General features: G+C 38.1%; 1 protein-coding gene across 3 annotated transcripts in view; it reads left to right on the top strand.

Moving 5' to 3' along the window:
* The window catches only part of tnmd (tenomodulin), a 49,410-nt gene that overhangs the window by 16,751 nt on the left and 18,707 nt on the right, over positions 1-13,952 (top strand). Inside the window, exons 1-2 of one of the 3 annotated variants that reach the window (XM_046031539.1) lie at positions 1,190-1,289; positions 1,487-1,621. The exons of 1 other annotated variant lie outside the window; for it this stretch is intronic. In XM_046031539.1, the coding sequence (XP_045887495.1) occupies positions 1,562-1,621 (60 nt within the window). In that variant the 5' untranslated portion in view covers positions 1,190-1,289; positions 1,487-1,561. Of the gene's footprint in view, positions 1-1,189; positions 1,290-1,486; positions 1,622-13,952 lie in introns of those variants that run through there. One more of the 3 variants, XM_046031540.1, reaches the window with a different exon arrangement.

Raw genomic sequence — 13,952 nt, 5'->3', positions numbered from 1 at the left:
GTCAGTATACAGCAGGAGAGTCTTGCGCCTTTTGTGTGTAAAACTCTGGCAGTTTGGGCAACTTCCAGTTTTCATTTGTACAAAAGAGACTAATGAGAAAAATGCCAGAAAAAAACAGTTCATGATCTGGAAAATGGTATTTCAATGAATTCAGCTTGGCTCCTTTTAAAAAAGAATAGCTTCCCTTTTGTTACTGGTTAATACAAATTCAGTTGATTTACATATCAGGGGGCGTAAAATCTTTTTTTCTTCCAAAGAGGAGAATGAAAGAAGTTTTGAGAACTACTTGCACTATAGGGTCATTAGTAGTAATGCACCATGCTAATAAGCAGAATTGGTCAACCTCCTTATAGACATGTACTGTGTGCCCATGTTGTTAGTTCAACCTGTTCCTCTTTGTCTGTGTCTTTGTGTTTGACATACAGTTTAATGGTCCAGTTGCTCAAAGAGACAATTAATATGTAGGATGTATAAGATCTGGAAGTATTTGAATACTCTAAAGGTATTTGTGGAGTTTTTCTGTTATCATACTGGGTGTGTAGTTATCCTGCACTCATCACCACTAGTATGATGGATGACAACTGCTGTTTGGCTGCTGTGTCTCATTTGCCCAGAAAATGTATTTCACTTTGTCAGCCGATGGTGATAAAGCTTGTCTTTTCCTGGTATTCATAGTGGCAATAGGACTGACCCACTGTCCTGTATGAGTAGCTACAACGTGACTGGGTGAAATGGAGGGTCCAAATCATGTTAAATGTATGAAGGTGATGATGGTTGTTTTGATTTTTCTGTTCCTCTCCCCAGTGTGAGTGCAGACACGTTATTTTGGAAACACGGCTTTCTTCTAACCAGTTACACCAGGGGTCTCAGACTCCTTAAAGTACAGTGTGTCCTCTGGGCTTTTGTCTCTTGCTGAGATAATGTGGGGCTCATTAGCTGTCTGGCAGGAACAAATAATAGCCTGGGTGAAATGTTGCAGGGTTTAATTAACAACAATGCTGTCATACACTACATATTAATATCAAAATTCATTCCTGCTGAGGAAACAGATTTTTAAGCTGTCTATCAAGGCTAGATTTCTAACATGTATGACATCATAGTTCACACTTCTAAAATAGAATTACTTTAATCAATGGGTAATTCAACTGTATAGTCTTTTTGATAAGGTAACAAAATAAAATAAGGCATATTTTATTTCTTATATTTATTGTTGTCATAGTTAGATGCAACAAGTTTCACACATGTACATTTTTAAGGTGCAGAGCTGAAGGCAGTAATCATGATTTCAGGTAAATTTTAAACATGAGAAGAGGATTTGTTTACAAAAAGGAGTCCTTTAGACCTGTGCATGAAAGATGAATAGCTACTAATCCCTTGTCCTCTTCCCCAGTGTATATTTGCTTGTTTTTGTCTAATTTCACCTGAGGCTTGTCCTTTTGCCTAAATTAACCCTGTGATCCCTTGTGATTATCATTATGACTGCTAGCAGGTTAGCAGGATAACAAGGGATTTGGCCCAATAGCAGACATCAGAGGCAGAGCAGGTGCAGTTCAGTGATTTAATGAAAAAAAAACATGGACAAAGACTTCAACTTGGTGGGGCAGGCAAGGGTCATAACCAGGTAAGCAGTCCAACACAGGCAAACAAATCCAAAGGGGTACAGGAGGGAAGTGAAAAACAAAGTCCAAGCAAGGTCCAAATGAAACAACCAAAATAAAACAGGAAATACACAACAAAACCGTGACAGTGATCTTCAAGAACTGAACAGTCTAGTGACTGAAATTATGGTAAACACTGATACTGAATCTACAATATAACAGTGTATCTTAGGCAAGACATTTTGAGCATTGAGAATTTTGAGATTGAATTCAGGCTTTGTTACTGTGACTTCAGCACCCCTTGTGTTACTCCATACAGCAAACCAGTCACATAGCATTCCCTATGCAAACCTTGCTATTTTCTATCCAGTAGTGAGTTGCAATATTTAAGTAATTCTTGTGATCTCTCAGATGTGAACTTTTTGTCTGGGAAGACCAATTTTAAGTAAAATATTTCCACAGATCTTGAAAATATATTTGAAGATGCAACCGGCTGTTGGACAACAGGTAAAAAAAAATACTGTTTTGACTATACCCATAATTTATGCGTAGGAAATGCTATGTAACCAAATCAAGTAATAAAAGGAGTGCTGAAGTCACAAATGAGATTATGTTGCTCCCAAAGTCATCAGATAGTCAGCCAAACTGGTCTCTTAAACATTTTGCATATACAGTATACAACTAATTTGCAACAGCAAATACGTTTTGACGGATTAATACTGCCAGGATTGGATTAGTCAAAAAAGCTGATACTAAGTGTATCACTGAAATGTTCATTGACAACATATTTCAGTTGTTTTCTACCAAAATTTTCGGTCCACCTCACGACTCTGTTGAGGAAGATAAATGTAGTATTTTAATACAGTAAACATCTTGGTAATTAATAAGTTGTCAACTATAATCATTGCAAATACTACTCAATAAGCTTTTATGTAAATTGTCCAGAAGTGTCTTCAATTTCCAACACTTGACCTGAACTGGACACACACATGCTGATAATGGAAGTGAGCAATAGTCATGGACGAGCGTTTAATGGTTATATTTAAACCAAACTTTTCACCCCACATGACACTGACAGAAAAGCTGCTTATTTAGCTCATTCAAAGAAAAGAATACTGGTTGTTGCCTATCTCAATTATCTTCTCCCAACCAGTGGCAAACATACCGAAAAGCATTAATTTGCCCTTTCAAAGTGCTTCATTTGTATGTCTTTCATCAGTGGCTGACCATGATGGACCACATCTGTTTGATAATAAATTGTGATGAAACACAGAGTCAAGTAAGGATGATTTTTGGCTATTTTTAATAGCACGAGACAATGTAGCTGTGAAGGCAGACCAAGACATTGGGAGCTTAATGTGTTGTGTTCTCCCAGTGGGGCTTCAAAGTATTTTTCAGTGTTATTAAAAAGAAGACCAGCACTGACATGCAACCCACACAGGGGCCATGGCAACAGACCAAGAGCCTCTCATCAGTACCAATAGTCCCGGTGTGATAGCCCAGTGACTCTGCATAGGACTATCACTCCCTCTTTTATTGTGTCTTCAAGGCAGAAGCGTGGTGTAAACAATGTTTGAACAATTATGAGCCTGTATATCTCCCAGCAGCTCTGTTAGGAATTGTTTTAACAGTCTACCTTGTTACAGGCATAGTTGGCTTGTTCTATATGTTATAAGGCACAGATGAATTAGCAGTGGGGGGGGATTTGCTGTTCTGGGAATATCAGCTGCGTCGTGATAAAAGAAGAGAGGTTGTTCTTGTTGCAGCGATTCCCACTTTGATCTTCCTGACTTCACCGTGGACGTCTGCTGAAGCTGCCATTATTGGTATTTGTAGCAGAAACAGTATTGTGGCATTTTTGCAGTAAGCTGAATGTAGACTGCCTTTTATTGCTTTCCATGCACATTTTTTATGCATAAGTTGGCACACAGACAAATGCATAACATGCACTACTGATAAATAGCAAGGCAACTATCTATTGTCATCTGTTGGTAAATTGCCAGTGCATTTAAATATGTCACTTCCCCAATATTGATTGAACCTGAGCAAATGGAAGTATTTTTGCCCTTCTGAACCACAAGAAGTTCAGCCTTCATTGACTTTTAGTAAAATGCTACTGGGACTTTTTTTTCTTTGGTGGCTTAGTGGCTTAAAAACTTTCCAGTTGCTGTTAATGCCGTTCATCTGGCCAAATTACTGCCTTGCGTCTAAATGATCCAAATTGCAGCCTTACAGCTCTCACAAGCTGTTTCTTAAATGCTATTTAGCTGCTGGATCCCAGAGTGTGCTCTTGTTGATTTATTAGAAGGTGGAATGGCTGAAAACCAGCAGAGCGACAAGGAGACGTAACCACTATAGAGGCCATTCACCTTGTTACTGTCTGCCTCATAGAAGTTCAGAAGTCACTGCTTGCAATCGTTTGTCTGTTGAAGTCTGCTTCCGACTCTGAGATAACAATAAGCAACAGGATTCATTCAGCGCTCTTGACGAGCAGCAGATTATTGTTCAGCTCGGCGCAGTGGTTACTAGACAGGGAAAGGCACAAAGGAAGGATGCGACATGAAACAATACAGTGACAGGGAAGAAAGAAAAATGACATAGCCTTTATGTCTTTTAACTTCATTTCATTTTTTCTGCTTTTTACTGGCTGTTAATACTGTGTAAGTTATATCTTTCACGTGTTGGCTTGTGGAAATTGTAAAATGTTACGTCATTTGTCATGTCCCAGAAATGTGGTTTAACACCATCTTTAAAGGCCTTGTGAGGGTCCTCTGTACCCTCTTACAGTTGGCAGGTGAAGATTAAAAAAGGTATATTTTTGGCCATTTTGGGAGCCCTTTTTTCTCCATGTTATTGAGGTGAAGAAAAAAGCCACTATTTCCTCTTTGTAGTTTATCTGGGGATGGGCTAAAACTTTTTAAAAGAAATGTTGAAAGCATATCAAACATTGGTTAAATGTAAGTTAGCAACATTTACTTGCCAGCCTGCGCTGGGTGAGTGTCACATTTGCTTGAACACATAAGTTTGTGTCTTGAAAAGCCTCTATTGTGTATTTATAGCGTCGAGATTGTGTGTTATGTATTATTTTGTACAACTGTAAACTGCAAAAATAATTTTTTTTCCTTTTTAAGCAAAAAGTCTGGGGAAACATCATGTTCCCTGAGCTGTTGTACAAAGAAACTACAACCCTTTGTTGTTTTCACTTTGACTTTTATTGAGATCATAGAAACAAACAACACATCTAACAACAGTATGTCCCAGTACCTGAGTTTGTTCCCCCTGCCCTCCTCCCTACTGAACGCAGCTCTATTATGGGCACAGTAGCACGTATCAGGGTGATTTATTGCCAGAGAGAGCTCAAGTTGTTTAAAATGACTGGTGTGATTAGTCATATATGCTTCAGAGCTGAAAAAGGGGAGCACAGTACTCCTGTAAATTAACAGCAGCTGCAGACTGTAGTCGACCACAGCAAGGTGGTCAAACGTGGTAAGCGGCAGAGTCGCTGGGGGACAAGGAGAGAAAGTGGGTCATTACACCCCTTTCCGGTATGAGTAGGTAGACTGAAGAGAAAGGTAGACTACGTTCAAGATTCAGAAGCTCCGCAATGAATTGATTTGAGCAATGCATATAAAACAAGAGAGATATGATAGTCTGAGAGTTCTGCCAAAAATCCACACTGCACAAATATGCTCAATATGTTCCATAAGCAGATATTGCCACGCACCATTATTCCTGTCTGAAAGGTGCTCCTGCAAGACCCTTTTTATTTGGTAACTAGTTTTTGTTTTTAAAAAAGTATTATTTCCACTGCTCTACAGAAAACATTTTTACTGACCCCCTAGTGGGCTTCACATTGAATCAACAGCCAGGCAATGAATTTCAATGTGTTTGTGGTATTTATCTGAGGTTCTTCAAAAGAATAGTTAGATATGTGGGAAATATGCTTTCTTTTGGGCAGTTAAATGAGAAGCCTGATACCACTCTTACGGAGCTAGAGCTTGGAGGCAATTAGCTTAGCTTAGCACAAAGACTTGAAGCAGGGAGAAACAGCTAGCCTGAAGCTAGAACTGAAGTTCAAAAACACACCAGCTCTTGTAAAGCCCAGTGATAAAATGCTTTCTTATTCTTTCTCTGTAAAGAATGCAATTTTCACAAGACCGATATCCGTCTGGGCCATCCGACACCTATCTGATACCAATCTGATTTGGGGCAGAAGACTCAAACCCATTACGTTGTGAAGCCCAAGCATTTTCACTACCACTATGCCTATATAAACAGCTTTTTTCGAGTGGTTGTCGAAAGACTTACAGTAATATGGTTTTCCAGTCTGCTGCACACAAGAAAAAATCCACCCTCGGATACTCTTACGCTTTTAAGTATTATCAATTTTTGACGTTTAATGCACTTCAGTAGTGTTTTTTTGTGATGAAATGTCATAATTCACTTTTGGCGAATGCACTTTCTTTTAACCGGTGCCTGCATTACATTCAGCTCTACTGAGATTTCTGTCAGCTGGGGATTTTATACCTTTTCTTCTTCTACAGTGGATTTGTGTGATTATCAAACATCAGTGCAAAATTGGGAGACTAGAAAGAAGCTTTTGCTCTTTGTTCCTGTAAGACTGATTCCAAAATCTGACCTTTACCACTGATGTTTTAGGTGGTTATAGTTTATAAGTTTCTGCAGTTAAACTCCATAGTAGCTATGCTGGAAATATCTGAGAGTGGCATCACGGTGTCTATGTGTTGGCAAGTTATCTTCTAAAATGAGAAAAATACATTGAAGTTAAAAATGTGGTACATTGCCAGTAGCTGTTTGTTTTAACAGTGTTAATGTGCATTAGGAAGATGGCTCCATTAAGCTTTTGCATCTTGACACGTTCTAGCTTATGCTTTGAAAGGCTAATGACCTTAGCGTTTTCCTTAACTGGCCTTTGGCATTGGCAGCTGTAAAACATTTTAACATCAAATTGATGCTTAAAGTAATTTGCTTGGGTGAATTCCCAAAAGCACTTTAACCCCACGCCAACCTAGTATGAGCTTTCTATTTGATGCTACATACACCACATACTCATATTGTGATTTTTGTATGGCTTCCAAAAACATATTAAGTTCCTGCAAAAATGTTCAAGCTCAAGTATGCAACAACATTATACACATCGGCAAGAAAAAAAAGACATTCTTTTTTATGTCAATGTAGCAAGAAGTAAATATTCAGTGTTCAGTAGATGTTTGAGTTACAACATCCACCGGAGCTATTTAAACACTAGAACTTCCTGAAGATAAAAAGAGGGCAAACTTGGGCACAGTTTCATAATTGCTTGCGTGTGGTTGCTAATTATAATGCAGAAATGTTTCAGGGCCTTTACAAATGTGTATATTTAGAGCCAGAGTCTGACTCTGCGTCCTTTCATTACACACTGACTGGGCACATGCAAAGAGCTTCCAGACAAAAATTGAGACTACATGCTTTGGCTTTTTATTTTGGAAGATTCCTCTAAATTTGCTTCCAAGAAAGCTCAGCATGGTTGTGGATCTGAATGTTAAGCATATTTTAGTGACTAAAAAACGTAGATAACATGGACAGAGAATTACATTGAATAAAAAATTCTTGTTCTAGTCTCTCAGGACAGGTTTTTCTGTGGCTGAGGTTCACAGCACCTTCACAGGACTTCTGTTGCTAATAGCAACTGAATGAAACAGTTTAACTGACATGAGCCAGGTTTCCCTTCAAATGTAGTGCAAATTAAAAATACATCTCGAGAAAATCTGCAAAAGAAAATGCAGATAATGTGCATGTACATCCATTACCATTATGCAAATATTAGGAGTCGCCGAGGTAAAAAGCTGGTGGAGCAAATTTTTCACTCGGCTGCAATTAAACCATTGAAGAAGAGAGCGCAACAAGATGACGTAATTAAACAAGCACCAGTCAAACTTCAACCAGTGAAAAACAATGTAGAAAACACAATAGCAAATATGGCATTTATGTTTGTTTCAAGTATTAATTTGAGGAACATCTCAGTCTCCTTATCGCTCAAAACAGATCTGATGTTTTTCATCTGCTGCTATTTTTTGTCTCTTCAGTGGAGCAGAATCTTCAGTGCATGTTTTAGTCACATGCTTTACGTACGTCATGTTTTATTCACTAAGTCTGTTTCCATTTTGCTGACATCGATAAACCAACTTTTCCACCTCAGCCTAGCGTAAAAACAAATTCAGGATATTTCGACATTATCGAATTCGTATTATTATTAATTAATTATTAATATCGTGTTTTTCTGCAAAAATTTAAAATGTGTATAAAACCGGTGGATAGATGCCCACTAATGTTACCTACACCATTTTGTCAGTTCTGTGACAAATCTTTTATACAACCAAATCCAATTTCTTTTTGTAACTGTTGTTTGTAATTTGGGAAACTTCAGTACTAACAAAATTAGATTATACTAGCTGTCTGAGGCTAATCTAATGCTAAAACAACTTACTATCTGTAAATTACTGTTAATTCACTGTTGGGCTCACTGTGTATTTTTGGAGGTGGTCAGTGTTGAGGTCCATGTGGAATTTATTGTCTTCTCTCCATATACAATACTCAATACACAGTGGACCAAAATTGCATTCCTTCAGGTCTACGTTGTTCGCAAAAGGCTTAATGCTTGCTTTTGTTACTGAGTCAATATTTTATTGCAAAAATGGATAATGGAGGGAAAACAAGTGAAATACTGTACATTGTCAAACATTCAGTATCTTCATTTCAATTATGTTTGTTTATATACTAATTAAATTAATTTTTTCAAATGAAAATTATAAAGTAAAAGTTTTGTAATGACAACAGCTGGGGCATTACTTTTTGGGTTTATGATCTAATTATTATTAAATACAGTAAGTGAACGTTAAAGGGGGGAATTTCAGTGAATTTGCAGAGAAGAAAAGCATACTTCGTAATTTTTTTTTTTTAAAGACTAGGGTTATATAAAAAATGCATGATCTGTTTTACATGTCAATATTAGCATGATAGGGATATTGTAAAATTTTGTGTTGACACAATAAGCTGTAGCTTTAGCCTAAAACGTTTTTTCCTGTAAAATAATCTTTTTGCTTTTTGTTTTCTACTGTACTGTTGAGGGGAGGACTTGCCTTTTTAAAATTTCTGATCAGAATTGTTGTTAATTGAATCAAAAAACAAAAAGATAGATGTAGTGTCCTCATAAAATTAGGGATGTACAGCCATATGCTATATTTCCTACTCCATACAGTATGTTGTGTTATATTTTGCTCACTGTCAGGTTGTCTTTAGTAAGATTTATGTCATGCACTGCCAGTGGGCTCATTTTACCCTGTACCAACTAAGTTGATGACGCATTAGTGACTGACCAGTATTTTTTGAATTCAATTTTCCGAGCTGGCACCTGTCCAGAAGCAGCTGCTTGTGTTTAGTAGGCATCACCAAACAGCAGCCTCCATGTGTTTGGCAGCCAGAGAGCATTCCTACTTCATTTATCCAAATTCTCCAGGCCTTGGGAGTTGACAGGCTTGGTAATCAGTGTCCACAAGTATAATCCCCATGGTTTCAAGACACCACACAATCAGATCTCTCACTCTCTCTCTCTCTCTCTCTCTCTCTCTCTCTCTCTCTCTCTCTCTCTGTTTTTACTCCACCTCTCTTTCTCTAAGATTTTATGTAGAAAATCTGTTCAAATCACCCTGTAAGAAAAAACACAAATATGCACACCAACAGTGTCTTACAGAGAATATGCAGAACATGTGTTCACATGTGTGAATGCCATCTGTACGACTTTTTCTGGGTGGAAAATCTACACTGGCTGTAATTATTTCCCTTGCAATTGCTCATTCACAAGTAATATCTCCATAGGAACCTGCTCCTACTCTTCTCTCAGGTTAATGTGTTATGTTCCCAAGAATTCTCTTCCCAAGTTTGTTTTCATTACCTTTAATTTTCTTGTGTGTCTGGTGAAACTTTAGTGTGCATATGTGTCTGTTAATTGTCATTATTCTAGAGGAGGATTAATTATTCAGGCAGCAACTGTGTTTGCTTTTATTTGTAAAGGTTACACTTCTGCAGTGGCAATTTCCAATGTGTTCAACAGAGATGTTCCATTTTTACTCCTGAGAATGTGAGAAACTTAACATTGCCAACCAGAGTACAACCTGAGTACTTGGGAGACATTAGTAGACATTACATAGTATGAGATTGCCCATGTATGGTGGGGGCGGCTTGAGGACAAGGAGCCAGCAGTGGAGACAAGGAATTCAGAGAGAGAAAGAAAGCTTCCTCTGCATCACTGGAAAGAAAGTTGAGGTGATCAACTGGCTCTGCTTTTCCATGCCCAGATGTTTTAAGTTTAAACTCAGCAGGAAAAAGTCTGTTAAACCTGGGATTTGAACTGAGAGGTTACAGAGGTGTTTATTTTCTTTCTTTTTGGTTCTGTAATAAAGACACTTGTGCTAGAGCTAGATTTCACTCCAAGATATTGGGGAATAATAATACTTCTTAGATGTAACTCCTAGACAATAAGATAATAATAAAATAATAAAACAAACCTTAAATGTCTGAATCTTCACTGGTTTGACAATACACAGACAACAATGCAGCTGCTGGCATGCTCCAACATGGAGGATCCAGAGACATCAAACTCTGTGTGACTCAGCACCGAGACAGCATGACTATCTGCAGTTTCATTGTCAGTGCAACTCAGGAATCTTCTTCCAAAAACACTTTAAGAAATGTGAAAGTGGTCCATTCACTGCTTATTTTAAGTGCCTCTGAAGCAGGCAAACCATTGTCATTTCTAGCCAGTTGAAGGCACAATCAATCTGCGATTTAAATGTGAACATATGGGCCCACTGCCAAAGTCCGTAACACAGGCTTTAAACAAGTTCTCACCCCACAATGACAGACATGTCTTTTGATAAATAGGCTATCGCAACAACCAAATATGAGTTATGAATGTTTTATAATGCTTTATAATCACAGCGAGTTGAGACATACAAAAAATACAATATTTTTTATCTACAAGTCAAACTCAAACACAAATATTTATGTGAATAAACTTGTAATTTACATTGTAAAACAAATTACAGATAGGTCTTATTCACAGCAGTCATTTTGACTTGTCATAGTAGGTAAACCACAGGTGCTACTAATAACATTAACGATGGCTCCGTTATATTCAGCTGTGCCAGAAAGTTATGACAGTGTGACAGTGAGCAGCACAACACCAGAATCCTGAAACTGAAGCAGCAGCTAACTGCAATTCAGCCATCATTCATTCCATTATTTACATTTGGGCTTTTGCTATAGTGTCATGTCAAAATGTCTTCGGTGAAAACTTACCATTAAGTAGCTATACGTGTACACTGCACATCTTGTTTGAAAATGCAAGCAAAGATCACAAGCAAAGATCACATTATTTTTAATGACATCACAATATTTTTAATGTAAGTTCCAATTAAAACTATCTGCAAAATTATATCAAAATATATGCAAAGACAGTATTCTATTATGAAACTGTTCTCACTGTATTAGTAATTTACAAATATTAACCATCACAGTAGTATTAGGTAGGAGGTTGGTTGATAGTTGAGCCCCTGTAGCCCCAGTAGCGGTTTACATCATGTCTAACAACACTGAACATTTGTTCTTACTGTAATAACAAAGGGGATCTTTCCCTAGTCCCGTAGTTTGAGTTTAAACTTAACCGCAATTTAAACAATGGGACTGCAGATTAGAAACCGCTCACATGAGTAGTTTCTGGAATAATCATGTGGCCACTCTGTCTCCCAGAAATTACATTTATATTCTACTAATTTGTTTTGCCAATTATGATTCAATAAGAAATGTAATGGTGGTTTTAGTTAAATGTTAATGAAGTGCTTCAAGTCACTGTTGACATTGTCTATATTTAACCAAGACCATGATCTTTTCCCGACCTTAACTAAGTGCTGAAGAGTTTTAAATCTAACAACTTAAAAGTTTCATTATGTGTCGTTAAGAGTGGATATTACAATGGCAGAAACTGTAGGAAACAAAAATGAAATACTCTATCAGTGAACATTTTACAGTAAAAACAACATTTTGTGACTTGGCAAATACAATAATTAAACATTTTACATTTCTTATTAAAACTTACTGGCTACTAGTAATATATATAGTTTATAGTATATATTAGTATATCAGTATATACTGGGCTCAAAGATGGCACTGACAAACAATACTTTTCCGTATGAGGATTTTTTTGTCTATAATGTGCTTATGAATATATATGCTCATATAAATACGCCACAATACATGGCTTATCAAATTGAATTTGAACCACAAGTTTCTACGTGTTCTAAAAAAACAGCGAGGACCAAACCAAAAGGACACGATGTTCGCCAGTGTGACTGTCTAAGCTGCTGCCCACTTCGATCCATCACGGGGCTGCCTAGGGCTCCCAGGAGGCCGATGCACTGTGCAACCCGTGCGCCACCTTCCCCACCTACGCTTTCCACCAACCCACCCCTGCATCCACCACCATCACCACCCTGCCGTGAGTGACACGCATCCAGTTCCGCCTGACTGCAGCCTCTATCTCCTAACCCTCAAGGACAACTAAGAGGACATATTGTCATCAGCTCATCTCTCTCTCGTTCCCAGGGCCGCCTCCTCCACACACACACACACACACACACACACACACACACACACACACACACACACACATTAACTGCAACCCACTCACCTGTGACAACATCTACGTGACCTTTGCTTAATGTCCTCGGGTGCTACACCGAAGCCCATTCGCACAAACAACCCGCAGACCTAGCTGTGCATGCCGCTTCTCATTCTCTCCTTTCAGAGTCAGTCTGTGTGAGAAGCCATCTAGGTGGAGGTTGTTGAGAACCACTTCAGACAGAAACTTTGAACAGAAGAAATAAACAAGGCATTGTCTGTGAAAGCTTCCGCACAGATCACCTCACACTCCTGCGCTTGAATGTTTTCCTAGCTGTGAAGATCTGAATTCTTTATCTCATACTGTACAACAGTCTGAGGCATCTTGTGATGTGAGAAATAAAAAACAGCTGTTCCAGAGGGATATCGGACATAGTGGAAGGCAGTTTTTCAAATGAATAACAAAGTTTGGTTCACAGTAATGTTACTGTGGCAATCAATGTGCATTTCAGTACGGTGCCAGCTTGTTTGCTATGTAACCTTTAAGTGTTCAAATGCACCGTTCAGTTTTGAAGAACAACAATAACATCCAAAGACATTATTGTATTGTTGTTGCTGCTTTGCTGTCTTATAAACTAACTGCTCCTATTCCTTGCAAGTTGTTTTTGCACTTCAACGCGCTGTTAGAAGTTGAGAGACAACGGGGAGTGGAAGCTCAACTTCAGATTAGAGGCTGTTGCTTATAGCCGCAGTAGGAAACTTCACATGCTGACAGGAAACTCTTTTGAATGTTGAGAATGTCAAATCCCAGAAATCATGAAATGTGATTTCAGAGAGCTGTGCCATCTTTCAAAGAATGGCCAGATTAATTAACAAAGAGTAGTTTTTGAAGATGAACAAATATAAAGTGTGCCCTAATCACGTATAGGTTAAAGCTGCATTAATCGGTATTTTCATATTAGCAATGAAAAAATGACAAATCCACAGAGAATTATCAGAGCTTTTTAGCATCTTTCAGCCCATTGTTTTGGCATTACTGGCAGCTTTTTCAGGAAAACAAAAATTTCTGTATGCTACCGGAACAGCACCAAACAGCAGACAGACACAGTTAGCAACTAGCTGCTAGAGCTAGTGGAGCATTTAACTTCTGAAGACTCAGATATTTCTCTCAGGAGCTGGTGGACCATAACTGAGCTAAATGAAGCATGAATATTGGACATACAATCATCAGGTGGCTAAAACACAATTCCAAACAAATGGGTGTCATTATCTGCTGTTTGTGTTAATAGGCAACTGTTTGCTAACACATTTACTAGGTGACTACAGCACACATTGAACACATCTGATCGATCAAATAATAATTTGGGGAAAAAGCTGATTAGTATCATCCAGTCATGTTCATACAGGTGTACATGACTTCTTACTATTACTTTGTTTATACAGATACAGATCCTTCTACCAACTCAACCTCCTTCTTTGATGCTGTATTTTTGGCTTTGCTCATTTAATGTCTTGTACATATATATTAAAGAAGGATCAGTTCTCAGAATCTTTGTTGCTGCTCGGATTCTTTGAGATCCTTCAAAGAGCAGAGCCTCTCCACCATATTTAACTGCATAACCATTTGCTGTAAATGGGAAATCCCTTCTGATCCAGTAAGTGGACTTTGAGGTGAGATTT

This window comes from Micropterus dolomieu, linkage group LG19 (genome assembly GCF_021292245.1).
Source record: "Micropterus dolomieu isolate WLL.071019.BEF.003 ecotype Adirondacks linkage group LG19, ASM2129224v1, whole genome shotgun sequence".
NCBI classification, from domain to species: Eukaryota; Metazoa; Chordata; class Actinopteri; order Centrarchiformes; family Centrarchidae; genus Micropterus; species Micropterus dolomieu.
Note: the sequence above shows the minus strand (reverse complement) of the source record. Positions and strands in the feature narration are given on the sequence as shown.